The sequence below is a fragment of the Plectropomus leopardus genome, chromosome 7 (assembly GCF_026936395.1).
Source record: "Plectropomus leopardus strain MGB_pleo_1.0 chromosome 7, ASM2693639v1, whole genome shotgun sequence".
NCBI lineage: Eukaryota > Metazoa > Chordata > Actinopteri > Perciformes > Serranidae > Plectropomus > Plectropomus leopardus.
In genome coordinates this window covers 35,466,705-35,480,467 of record NC_142182.1, presented here as the reverse complement: position 1 = coordinate 35,480,467, position 13,763 = coordinate 35,466,705, and the positions used below count along the sequence as shown (strand labels likewise).

Genomic DNA, 13,763 nt, shown 5'->3' with positions numbered 1-13,763 from the left:
TCAAGTTTCACTAATAATGATAGCAATGTTAAAAGTTCTTTAAGCACAGATTAATCCACAAAACTGGCCACAACACAATCGGTGGTAAAATCCTATACTGTCCCATTCCTACCTTGGACTCTGAGAAAGAAAATGCATATTAACTATATTATGCAATATTAAAAAATAATACTAAATCTAGATGCATGAAGCCCTCCTACTACACACTGATATAGAGACATTTTTTGTGTTTTTTTTCCCAATGGGGTTATTATAAAAATAAAATAAAATGTCAACAGCTTGATGGGTCTAACAGCCTCTGATTAATCACTTGTCCAGTGATGTAATCTAGAGCTGAGGGGGCATGCTGGCTGAGAGGGTCTCTGACATTTCCATGTAACACGTAGCACAAGTGGCTTTGCTTGGACTCAATAGTAAGTGAATGACTGTATATACGTGTGTAAAATGTGTCCTTATTAAGATATTTACTGTGTAATGGACAAATAATGTTGATTGATTAATTGTAACTTCTGTTCTCAACCCTAAAGCTCTCATACTGTCCAAAATGCCTTTAATGTCTTTAAGTCTCCAGTTTTATTCAGCCAACAGTCCAAAACCCTAAAAGATTCAGTTTACTATCAAAGAAGACTGAGGAAAAAAAAGACATTTTTGCCATTTTCCCTTCAAAAACTGCATTAGCGTTTTTGTTACTGGCATCAGGGGTTGAAACAACCCACCTCCAGACAAAAAATGGCTATAATACATAAACAGCTCGTGACAGGGTAATGTAATTCATTATGACTCATCATTTAAAAAAAAAAGTGAATAAAATGTCCTGTTGCATAATCATTTAGCTCCAAAACTCTTTCATGGGACTGCTGACTGATTCAGTAAAGTCTGTTACATTTGTATTCCGTCTGTGTGGCCATGAGAAACACGAGGCCACTTTCTGAATAGAAAATCTTTTTATAGACACGATGAGACGACACAAAGTTGTTTTGAATAAAAAGAAAGCCCACTGTTCCCCGATGACTGGCAGTGATATGAATTTTTATTTATGTTTTTAGACCCTCTGTGGCTCACCGCCAATAAAATCCTCTAACCTTGGCTGCTATAATGTTGTTTACAGCTCATGTTTATTTATTAGAACAACTGGCTCCTTATGATAGGACACAAACAATTAATTTCTTTCACTCTCTATGGCTCACTGGAATATGGAGTATATAATAATATAATTACACATTATGTTTCTACTAAATCTACTCAGAGAGGTCTGTTTTTACATTGAACTGAACTTCCTCCTGAGGATGAAGCCTTTAATATTATCTTATCACACAACACTCTGCTCCTGATCTGCTGAAACTGCATATGATCAGTTAGTTCTTACAAAACCAGCTTTGTTATAAAAGCTGACTTCTAGCTAAACCAGAAAATCTTGGGTGAATGGAGCTTGTCATAAGACCACTTATCCAGGAAGTTATTATAACTAAATGAATGCTGCGTTCATGTGATGTCAGAAGGTTGGAGTTTCAGAGTTGGGAAGTCTTTCTTCCGACTTTGTTGTGTTCATGTGCTTTGAGATCGTAAAGTGGAAACAACATGGAAGCTACAATGAAGATGGGATGCATTTTAATGCTAAGAGCGTTTAAACAAGAGGTTGATAGCTGTTTCCAGTTTATTTATATATTTTTTAATATATTTTATTCTTTAAATATTTGTATATTTCATGTTTTTTGTATTTTTTTATATTTAATCTAGGTCACTCTACATGGACAGCAGTTAACATTAAAATGACAATACACTTTACATGTGTTCAAAAATTGATATTTAGTATGTGAATTAATAAAAAAGTTTCTCACCATTGACCAAATATTGACTTTTGTCTGACATGTTTATGCATTTATGACATCAAGTCAGCAACTTGTGTTATAAAATAACGTTATCAGTGTTAGGAAACTGGCCTGGCTGCTTTATAGTTCCATGTTTGCTTGCTTGCTACAGCTAATAGATGTAGATGCTAAAATGTGCAACTACTAAAAGTAAATGATAGCAACTCGGAACAAAATAACTGAACATATAATTTTTTACTATCACTTGTTGACACTGTTTCCATGCTTTCCTCCATTTCTGCTGCCCTGAAACGTCACACAAACATCACCACTCAGCAACTTGCGTATCACTGAAATTTCCCAATTTCCCACTTGTAATTATGACTTTGGAGGGCGGTTCCTGTGCTTGTAATGGATAAATATAGTAAATATGTTATTTCCAAGGAGCATGTGAAGGCAGCACAATTTAATGTGACTGCAATGCAACACGTCATGAGAGCAGCCTGAAGTGTCATGAAGTCACATTCCATCAGAATCATACTTCTCCATAATAAAGGACAGTTCATCCCTAAAATCTTAAATACATAGTTTTCCTCTTACCTGTAGTGCTATTTGTGACGACCCCCCGGGTGTAATTTCTGTGCTGTTGTGCTGTTATCTCACACCTATCTGTGTGCTCTCTTTGCAGGCAGGGCATCGTTAGAGCGACTAGGAACACCTGAGACTGTTTGGGTAATAAGCATGCTATAACTCCCTCTGTGGCTGAACCTCCACTCTGCTGCGGCTTCTTCCTGCCCTGCTTTGTTTTGGTTATGCTGCCTTAGAGAGTTTTTATACACCTTTAAAACACCCATACACATTTTAAACTGATGTAACACACACACACACGCATGCACGGATGCACGCACACACACACACACACACACACACACACACACACACACACACACACACACACACACACACACACACACACACAACTGACTTCTCCTCTCCACATTAAATATTAAGCTAATCGTTAATTTGGTCTAATTTCGTTCAAGTTGAATACATAAATACTGACTGCCATTGGGGGCGGTTCTAGGCATGGGCACAGGGGGGCAGAGTACCATAAATTCTGTGCTTGCCCCGCAACACCAAACAGCCCCAAATAATTCTCTCTTTGAGTGGTTATCGTCACCAGATCAGAAATATTCAACTTGCTTTGTTTGGGGTTAACTTTTGCAAAATGACAGGAGGTCAGGGGACAGCTGCAGCATTCAATACATGTATCTAGGATTTTAGCATGTTTTTTAGGACTTTAGGACATTTCTCAGATTTTAGCACATTTGTAGTAGTTTGGGAAATTTTTCATTTTTCACATTAGACACAAATAGCTGCCATGTATTCATCATCTCTCTTACTCATTGGCGTATTTCACTGTCACTCCTGCGACGGGGCCGGTGTCGCAGCCCAGGAACAGGAAGGACACGTAGCAGGCCGTGGAGATGAGGTTGACCAGCATGGCCATGCGGATGGCTCCCAGCGCCGACAGGTTGAGCTTCTTCACCAGCAGACCGCCCATGAAGATCCCCAGACACGCACATGGAATGGCTGTCATACCTTCAAAATAAATTGATTGAAACCTTTATCATTACACTGGTGTAATACTGTATATAGTGTGTACACTGCTGTGTGTTTGCTGTGAACACAGACCTAACAGCTGGTTTGCTGAGGTGGTGGTGAGGTTGAACTGCTGCTCGAGGTATTTCCCCAAAAAGGCTGCAAAGCCAGCCACCACCGCAATCTCCATGCAGGCCGCCAGGATGATGCAGGTGAACACTGGGTTCGACAGGAGGTGCTTGGTCACCTTGGGGATCACTAGTCGTAAATAAATAAAGACGGATGATCATTAATATCCCGGCATGCTGGTAAGCAGGACAGACAGGACTCCCTTGTTGTCTGTTTTGGCTTCTGCTCTGATCTCATTTGATTACATTTGTTTAGCAATAAAATAGAATAAAAAATCTGAGGGATAAAGATGCAAATTAGCTACCAGCTAAATGGTGCAATTACTTTTAAGTGTGCACTGTCCTTGCAAAAATAAGCAATTAATAAATTAACCCTTAGGGCCCACTTTAACATTACACATACTGTGTGCACAAAATGGGCTTTTCAGAATCAAGTTTTAAAAAATGTTATACACTAATATTATAGAATTAATGTTTAACCAACATCAGTCCTAATCATAAATATCAAATACTCGTTAATTTTCAGAATTTTAATCCTGTGAATGCCAGGTTTTTGTCATGATGCCACTATGTTTTTAGATAAAAACAAAAAGTTACTTTCAATACACTACATGCAAAGTAGATTTTCATTTGATGGTCACAGCTGGGGTTATGTCAATGACTTATAGCAACATTGATTGTGACAGTGCATCTAGTGGAAAAAGCATGTATGTTCTCCATATGCCAAATTTGGTAAAACATGACATCATCAGGTAAAAATGACAAATTCCAAGGCAAAAGCCCAGAATGACATCCAGAAATTACAATGCATGTTTACAATGTATGTAGAATCAAGAAGTTTGAATGGGTTTAAATGGTGCATTTTTTGCACTTAACAGTCTGAATGTAACAATTTTGTTCACAGTATATTTTAGACTTACTTTAGGAGCTGAGCTGGAAATTCCAAGATTAAACAAAAATACGCAGTCTTGCAAAAATGTATGCCATATGCATGAACACAGCCAAAATGATCAAGAAATGAAGAATGAAAAATATGTAAAATATGCCAAAAGTCCCTGAGGATTAATAATACTATATATATTTATGGTAATATTATTATAATATAGCAATAACTTGGTGGATAGTCAGTGAATTAAATGCAGTATTGCAAAGTTCTCCAGGCAACCAGCATAATGAGTAACATTGCTTTTGATGCTCTAAATACACTTAGCTGATAGTATTTTTACTTAAGTAACATTGTTAGCAAAGGACTTTACTGTACTGTTTTAGCATTTTTCATTGTAGTACCAATACTGTTACATATTCAAAGGAGCTAAATACTTCTTTTATCACTGAGCAGGTCTAAGTTGTAGACCCAAATCATAATTTTACATTTAATTTTATTCCCATTTAATAAATATAGAAAATAAATTCATTAATATATGTCATATATTTCAACAGAATGTGTATTTTCCTTGCATGACAACACTGCAGCACTGCACTGCATACTGCACACTCACCCCTGAGTTGCTGACAGCAGGTGGGGCTGTTGGCAGGCTCGTGGTTGCGCACAACTCCATTGCTGGGCTTTGGAGTATCATAGTCTGCACTCAGAGAGGGAGGAAGCATAACCTGCTCGCTGTCTGCCCCCTCCTCTCTCTCTCTGGTCGGCAGTGACTGGGGGAAGCCAAACATGAAGAGAGCGGAGCAAAAGAGTAAGGCACCGCACAGGAGAAAGCCTGCCCACCAGGCCCCGATCCACCGCGGGTCATCTGGAGTGATACCCAGCTTATCTGTGGAGAGGCACGGCAGAGGTCAATAAAGCACGTACACAGAGGAGCACGGTAAAATAACACAAACATTGGGGGAGTATAAAACTCGCCAGTGTCAATGAAGATAGCATCCACGTAGAACTTCGTGCAGAGGGAGCCCAGGATGAAGCCACAGGCAGGCCCGAACACCAGCGTGGAGAAGAGGATTCCTGCAGAGAAACACATATTAACTTTAGGGGTTTACTTGGCTTGATTTCATCCACCTGTTGCTTTCATACATATGATAACAAGCCCCAAAACAAGTAGGATAGTTTTATTAGAACAGTATATTGTAGTGTAGGTCACCAACCAAAATCATGAGATGCATGAAGTTATACTGTTAATATCTTCTGAGTGATGCTATAAACTCCTCTGGCAAATGTATGACTGATCCTTTATATTTAGTGCAATAAATGCCCCCATACTGGGAGATTTCAAAAGGTTCCATCAACTTTTGCACATTCAGTATATTGTTGATGAACTTTTGGCATTTCTGTTTTATTAACAGTGACAGAGAGACAGGAAAGTCATCAGAGAGAGAGGGAATCACATGTAGGAAAGACCACAGGACGGATTCAAACCCGCACTGCTGCTATACGGATGAATTCTTAATGGTAGTCGCTCTACCAAGGGAGCTACCTCAGCACCCCAATAAATTGTGTTTATCATTTCTGTTCTACTGTATTTATTATTTATTGTCTGTATTAGTTAGACAAAGGGACACATACAAGTAAGTTTAACTTTTATTATAAAAACATAATAAAAGGCCAGTGTGGTTTGCAACAATGCCAGTGAATTCATGAATGACTTAAAAAACAAGTACAAAAATCTCCACTTTATTGTGCAAAGCAATAAAACAACTTTAGAAATGTATCCACATCAAGGATCATTCAGTGTTTCCCACACATTCATTTGTTTATGACACACTGCCACATTTTTTGCATTTATTGCTACATTAAGTGTTTTTCTTTTGGAGGTGGATTTCTCTGTGTCTCTTGCTGCAGAGTGTATTCTGGGCACAGACAGAGCAGCAATTAGCCAAGTGTAGTGAAAGTGAAACTTCACCTCTCATTCATATGGTGTTGTTGATCATTTTCCCAAACTACTTAAGATGAAACCAGCTGCGGGAGATATAATCTGATGCAAGGCCATGCCGTCTCTTACAAACTAATAATCCATCAATCGGATCCGAACAGCTCTGATCCATCTGACCATAAACTGATCGAGAGTGTGACATCTCATGACTTAAATCCAACAAACTGCTGCTGAGGAAAAAGTAGAAAACACTGTGGTGAAATACATACTTTAGGTCATAAAATGAAAAATGAAAAAAAAAAAAAAACAATCGCCATTTTAAAAAGTCAAAATGAGTAATCAAAACCAAATAAAACATTCAGTCTAAAATGATAAAATACACAGAAATGCTGCAAATTTTCGCATGTCCTTTGCGTTTCATCAGCTCCACTCTTGCGTTGCCTTTTCAGGAGGTGCAGTGTTAAAAAAGACAGCGAACAGGGAAACGTTTTAGCTGTCATGAAAGATCAAATCAGCCGCTTAAAAACCACAAGGCGAGTGCAGCAACAACACACACACAGTGACTGTACTCGCTATGATGACACAGCTCGGGCCTCTCACCCTCACACAGAACAAACACACATTGTGAGGATGACACCTGACAACAGAAACCAGTTGTTTTGTCCCGATCTGCTCTGGTGGGCAGCTGGAGATAAAATGTGAGGCTTGATCCAAAATCCTCATTAGAGCGCTGTCAGTGGGGTGAGAGCCTGTTGCTGTGACTCAGGACTGCAGGCAAATAATGAAGACTCAAAGCTCAATTTGGGAGACAAATTTCTCCCTGACTGTATGTCCTGTGATCTGTGGTATTATTAGACTGCACTGTTGGACTGTGCACTTTTATCTGGCAAACAGCGACAAACCACATCTCATTTTAAGCTTGAGACTCACAAAGAAAAGGCAACGCTTGCTACAAATGACCATCAAATTAAAATTCAATCATGTCTGCTGCCCCACTTCCTCCTCCTTTGGCCCTGCAGCATTAAAAACATCCCCTTTTTTACTGGCTGCAGGTTGGCCTGAACTGCTATCAGCACAGAGCATCCAGTAAGATGCTGTCCAAATGCCAGGAGCAGCCACTTAATGAACAAGCGTGGAAACTGTGACTAAGCTCTGTACGTCTCTGCTAGTGCTGGGAGTTGGATGCATGGTCTGCTTCCCTGCCTTGACCACCCACATAGGAAGGGAGTCAACACATTCACATAATTGTGGCCTCATTCACATCATAGTTTATTCTTCACATAAAGGAAATGGCTCACAGATTGCTTAGGTGTGGCTCCGTACCTTTAACATTGTGTAAACAGGCTCATTTAGGCAAAGCGAGGAGTGAAACAAAAGAAAAGGGGCTTTTATGTTCAGAACAGTTTTTTTTTCATACAACTGAAACATCTTTGCGGTTGACAGTCGGACCAACACGGAAATGAAAAGACACAGATGTGTGTGCATGAGGTGCAAGGACAGGCAGTTTCTTCCTACTTCAGTTTTAAACCAAGAAGCTGAAAAAACTAAACAAAACAGCATTTAATCACCTGGATGTACAGACAGAGAGCGGGATTCACACCCACAAACACACAGGAAAGAGCTGCTGAGGCACATCAGGGAGCGTTTAACAGACACCAATGAAACTGTGCAGTTTAACGGCACTTTCATGAAGGAGGGCTGCAGTGGCTACGTGACTGACTAGCGAATTTGCCTGTGGTGCTGCAAATGATGCCTGTGTGCACTCTCTGTTTGGAGTGTTTCCTTAGAAACTGAGTGTTGTCTTTTCATAGCAACTACATCACAATTGCTTTCACCACAGGAAACCTCAAAGAGGAAATTTTGTTAGTTAAATCACCTTGCAGGAGATGACGGTTGAGCTAACCCACGAGTCCGAGACTGCTGAGAAGATAAATGTTTCCATCGAGATCCGCGCCTACCCCTGCTTGCTTTAAGAGACGCTGTCTCCTTGATGATAACATTGTGGCACAGCCCGAGCCTCGCATGTTGGAAGAGATCACTAATCTACGAGGGCCCATGCCTTCTTATCAATCTGCTGCCTAAGCACAGGAAACAAGGCAATTTTGAAGTTGGTGATAATCTTCACATGAAAGATTAACTAAAAATATTTCTGATAGTATTTTTTTCCCCTTAAGGTCAAAGCCAGTAGAGGGAAAGCATGCAGCATGTTGAGTCTCCTACAATGGGATTAAGCTGGCATGAACATGAACTGGATCTTGTAGTCAAAACATAAGCAAAGTATTAAGTCCCATAGTGCTTGAGCAGAGTCCGCCTCATTTTTCCTCCACCAACTGGAGCCCAATGCACTGACTGTGAGGTGTTCCACACGGAAACTTTCTTTTCACCTCTTTGCGAGCTGTTATATTGATTGACATGTTAAATATTAAACTGTCTGTTCTGTTCTCCAGTTTGACTTAAACGATAGCTCAACATTTTGGGAAATGTTTATGGATTTAATAACACTGTATAGATTTATATGTTGTATATGTTTCGTGTTTTTATTCTAATGTTATTGTCCGACTGTTGCACTTTTGTGTGTTCATGCATCAAATTGCAGTGATGCTGCTTATTAGTCTGATAAAAGTCTGAAGAACCAAAACTTTAGCTCAATTAAATTTAAAAAAATATCCAGCAATAAGTAAGACAGTGTATACAGGAGCTCATTCCTTTATCTTCTGCAAATATTTATTAAAAAATAGTGAAACTGCCTTAAGCTGTTGGAACATCCTACTCTATCATTTTGGGTGTAATCCAGTGCTTTTGGCCTTCAAAACTAAACTGAAAGTGTTTTAGTTGTGCCTTTTAATGCTCTTTTAATGTTTATATTTTATTTTATTTCTACCTTTTTTATTGGTTTTAGCTCATGTGTCTCATCTTTTTTTTTTTTTGGTCGACTTGGTATTGTTATTTGATTTAATTTAATTCTGACTTTTTAAAACTGTTTTGATGTAATTAATTATTTCTGGTTGGTTGCTGATCTAAATTATTTAAATTATAATCTTATCTCGCCGCATGTATTATTCATGAAACGATCTTTAAGATCAATGTTGTAAAAAATATGTAATTACTCTTGACAAAAGTCCAGAGTAAGTAAGTCAGTCAGTCAGTCATTTTCTGTAACCGCTTGTCCTCGTAAGGGCCCCCCCAGGCTGGAGCCAATCCCAGCTGTCATTGGGCGGAAGGCGGGGTACACCCTGGACAGTTCGCCAGACCATCACAGGGCTGAGTAAGTAAGTATAACCAATAAATTGTGATGGGATCTTCTTTTCTCAAGATTAAAACGATACACAGCTGCATCTGAGATAGTTGAATGTGTGCATATCTCCTTCTAAATAGTCTTTGAACCATCCAAATAGTGTTTATAGCTGCAAGGTCCATGATAGCTCATACACTGTGCAGCACATTGTGCTTTCACCTGCAATGAAAGGTTCTGTACAAATAAAGTTTTGCCTGCTTGCAAATGATTCCTTCAGAGAAATTATTTGCATACAGAACAGAACAGAGCAGAGCAGAGGAATCATAAATACCAGCTAATCTGTAAATGAAGGATTTACCTGGGCACACACAGACTAACATTTATTGCCTGTCTACCTCTGTGCTGCAGTTATTCTTTCTCCTTTTCTTATTTCAAATCAGCCAACTTTGCTCTCAGGTCAAAGATAAAAAGACCACTGTGCCTGTACATGCTGTAAAGAGACACATTCCATGTTTGTCACAACAGGATTAAGCTGAAGAGAGAAAAAAAAAACAACCCAAAGTTAAAGACATTAAATCTCCATGAAGGACAATACACCGCAGCCATGGGTAATCTTTGGAACACACTTTCCTAAACTGCCTCGAAATCCTTTTTCCCTGCTAGCGGTCCTGTTACGAGATAAGTACAAAACAAACTAATTTGTTCATGTTGTAGATCGCCTTTTAGTATCCTGTGAATTATACTCTCAGAGGAGCATGTCAGATGTAATTCAATAACAAAACTCGACTTGAGTGTTTTTGTCTCCCTCTAATTTGTTTAGAGACCAACAGAAAAGGCTGGAAGAGCTGCTGTCCATGAGGCTCATCCTTTTCCAGATATTAATTAAGCCACAGATGCATCCCATATCCTACCAACTACATTTGGAAAGCTGACTTAATATATCTGTTAACTATACAAATGCACACCCACGTATTCCCGTCAAAGAACACAGAGGGATGTTTTTTTTTATATTTTGTTCAAACTGTAGATGAGAATATTTCACATGTAAGTGCACTTGTGGTTTAAGCAAAAATGGAAGGTCCTTGACGTCATGCTTTCTATCTTCACACTTGGAGAGCATTTCTACATCAATACACACAAGACCACACAAAAGCACTTCCATCTTATAGACTTTCCAAATGCCTCAGCAAAAAACTCTATGCAAAAATCAAAGCGACAGTACACCCCCCCCCCCAAAAAAAAAAAAAATAAAAAAAGGTCCTCTTACCTGTAGTGCTATTTATCTATTTAGATTTAGTAATGTTTAGGTTATTTGTTAATTAAAAGTTTTTTGTTAATTAACAAAAAACAAAAACAGAACTGGGTCCTTATTAGAACCAGGTTTCAATCCCCAGCCCTACACAACATAATCAAAGCATGCATCTTCTGCTAGCTCACCTAGCACCACTTTAAAACTCAGCCATAGAGGACACCATGAATGTTTACATCTTGTGCTGTCATGAGCCTCTCGCCCCTGAGTAGATGCACGCTACCTTCTGTGCAGTGAGACAGTTGACTGGTGTGCTTTAGTGGAAAGAAAAATAGTTCCTACATGAAACTGCTTACAACAAGGTCTGTGGGTGATCTTGATAAACGGTCATGATTTCTGGAAAGAGACATTACTGTTGAGTTTTTCACATCCATTTTTTGGCACGTTGAGCACAACAAGACGGGTGACATCGAGTTTCATTATACAGGCGAGAAGGCAGACATCTCTACGGTGGGTATCACCAACACTTGGCAGCTCACACCAAAACAATATTGATTGGTAAATAACACTGCAGGTAAAAGGGGAAAAATATGTTTTTTGGACTGGGGTGTAGTGTCTCTTTGAGTCAGGATGGAGGAGACGATAACTATAACAGGCTGAGCTGCACTTTTCATTAAATCACTCCTGACATTAATGTGGCGCCAGGCGATTCTATGCCATTCCACACAGATACAAGGTCCCCCACAAAGATGACTGGCATTTAAAAACTATTCGTCCCAAAGTTTAGTTTCTTTAGCCCATCTGAGTCAGAGGGTTAAGATTATAAAGCAACATAGCGTGAGGTTAAACAGCAAAGCTCGTGGTAATCAAAATGTCAGATGCATTGCGCCTGCACAGTCCTCCATTTATGTCATGCTCTCACTGTACAAAGGGGATTCCTGCTCCTCCTCTATTAATCCGGCCCAAGTTGGCTCAGTAATCCCCTGAGCTATATAAGAGCAGAGGGACAGTGTGATGTTACAGGCTAAACAACAGCTTGTGCCACTTTCACGAGAGGCCAGACTGAAACTGAGAGTGAGCTAAATGTGGACTGAAGAGAAGTTCCTCAGCTCTGTGGGGCCTAAACATCACTTTTATGTTGGAGGGTCAGCTGAGAGCAGAGTGTCGGGACGGAAGAAGTGCATAAAGCAGACACAAAAACCCAAGGTTTCATTTAAAGTGACTATAAACTTTTAAGACCGTACGATTTAAAGAGTTCTCAAACAAAAACTCTGTCTTCTTCCTCTGCTGTAGATCAGGCCATAACATCATCTGTGCTGGGGCGTGAGGACATTTTCAAGATGGAGACTCTAGAGAAACACTCAAACAAGCCAGAGATGTCAGAACGAGCACAGGCTATTTCCTGCATGAATTACGGTGGCATCACTCACACTGACAGTTACACAAAAGACTGAGGCACACCTCAACACACACCACACCTAACAACCACATGGCTGCTTCTTCCTGGCAACACGTTTCCTCTCCTCTCATCAAGTGCACAGAAACATACAGCTGTTTCCAGATTTGCACAATAAGTGTTTGTGTTTTCTGGACTGGGCACTGGACAAAAAGGACCTGTATCTGGAAATATCCAACAGTATAAAAGTTTTGGAATCTGTCACATATCCATAACATGTTGGGAGAGTATCCTGGAAGATCTGATCTGTAGCAGATCCATAATTATGATGTTTATGATTGTCCGCTATGGCAGCAGCAGCGCATGTAGATGCAGCAGCTGGTAGCTCCGCAAATCCTTGCTACTTTTTCCCTATATTTTTCTGTTTTCTCATTACAATGGCCCCCTCTGCTGAGACACGACTTTTTCTATGATAGAGTGGCACTTGTCAGCATTGGGAGAAGTTGTTTGGGGCTTGGACTGAGTGCAGCGGACCTCGATAAGATCTCCACTGGTGGACGGTGCCGAAGGGTGAGTCAGACCAGAGGGGAGAAACTAAACCAAAGGCAACAGACGAGGAGGGGAGAATAGCCGGTGTTGGGGCGAGTCTAACACGACCTGGACAGAGAGCTGTTCCTCTACCAAGCCTTCTTCTGTCTTATGTCTGATGCACTAGAGTGAAGCGGATGAGATGTGATTTTGGCTCACTCCACAGCAGGGGATCTGGGACTGCTCTGCACACATCTTTACAGAGTCATGATTAACCCCTAACTTCCCAGATCAAGCTGTTGCATTGGATGGGCAGACATTAGCTGTGGCCGAAACCATCCCCCTATCACGGATATAGTGCACTACATAGTGTGTTTGCCATTTTGTAGTGGTGTCCGAATTTTCTGCTGTTAATTTCATCCGCTATATAGTGCACTATAAAATGTCCACAATACACAGCAAATTTGAGTGTACATATGATGTACACTATGTTCAACTCCCGTCTACCACAATGCAATGTGGTCGTGTTTTTCCGGGAGAAACAAAATTCCTGTCTGAAATCTCATTTGGTTATTCCTTACATAGTGCACTATTTAATACACACTACATAGTGAATAGTGAGTGAGTGAATGAGGGGACGGTTTCGCTACTTTTGGGTGCCATAAGGACTCTGATGCAAGTTACAAAAATGCACTGCAGGAATTGAACGATGCCATCAGCAGCAACATCACCAAGCAACCAGATGGAATCTACATAATAGCTGCTGATTCTAATCAGCTGAACTTTCAACTCAAAGATGAAGCAGGATCAAGGACCAATAAATTTTCGTTTTTTAAACTTTGTTTTAAAAATGACCAATAAATCTACCTTACCTTACGTTACCTTAGATGATATCTGTAACATATCTGTTAAGATACCAGATTTGTATATCACAAAGATCACAGATCTTGAAAAAAAACCATCAACAGGTTTTCATGCAACTGCAGATACAA

At 39.9% G+C, this 13,763-nt stretch overlaps 1 protein-coding gene across 1 annotated transcript in view; it reads right to left on the bottom strand.

Annotated features, from left to right (window-relative positions):
- The window catches only part of slco3a1a (solute carrier organic anion transporter family member 3A1a), a 50,278-nt gene that overhangs the window by 5,360 nt on the left and 31,155 nt on the right, over positions 1-13,763 (bottom strand). Inside the window, exons 3-6 of the mRNA XM_042496342.2 lie at positions 5,400-5,498; positions 5,038-5,310; positions 3,504-3,668; positions 3,212-3,410 (exon numbers count right to left, since the gene is read on the bottom strand). Of these exons, the coding sequence (XP_042352276.1) occupies positions 3,212-3,410; positions 3,504-3,668; positions 5,038-5,310; positions 5,400-5,498 (736 nt within the window). The remainder of the gene's footprint in view (positions 1-3,211; positions 3,411-3,503; positions 3,669-5,037; positions 5,311-5,399; positions 5,499-13,763) is intronic.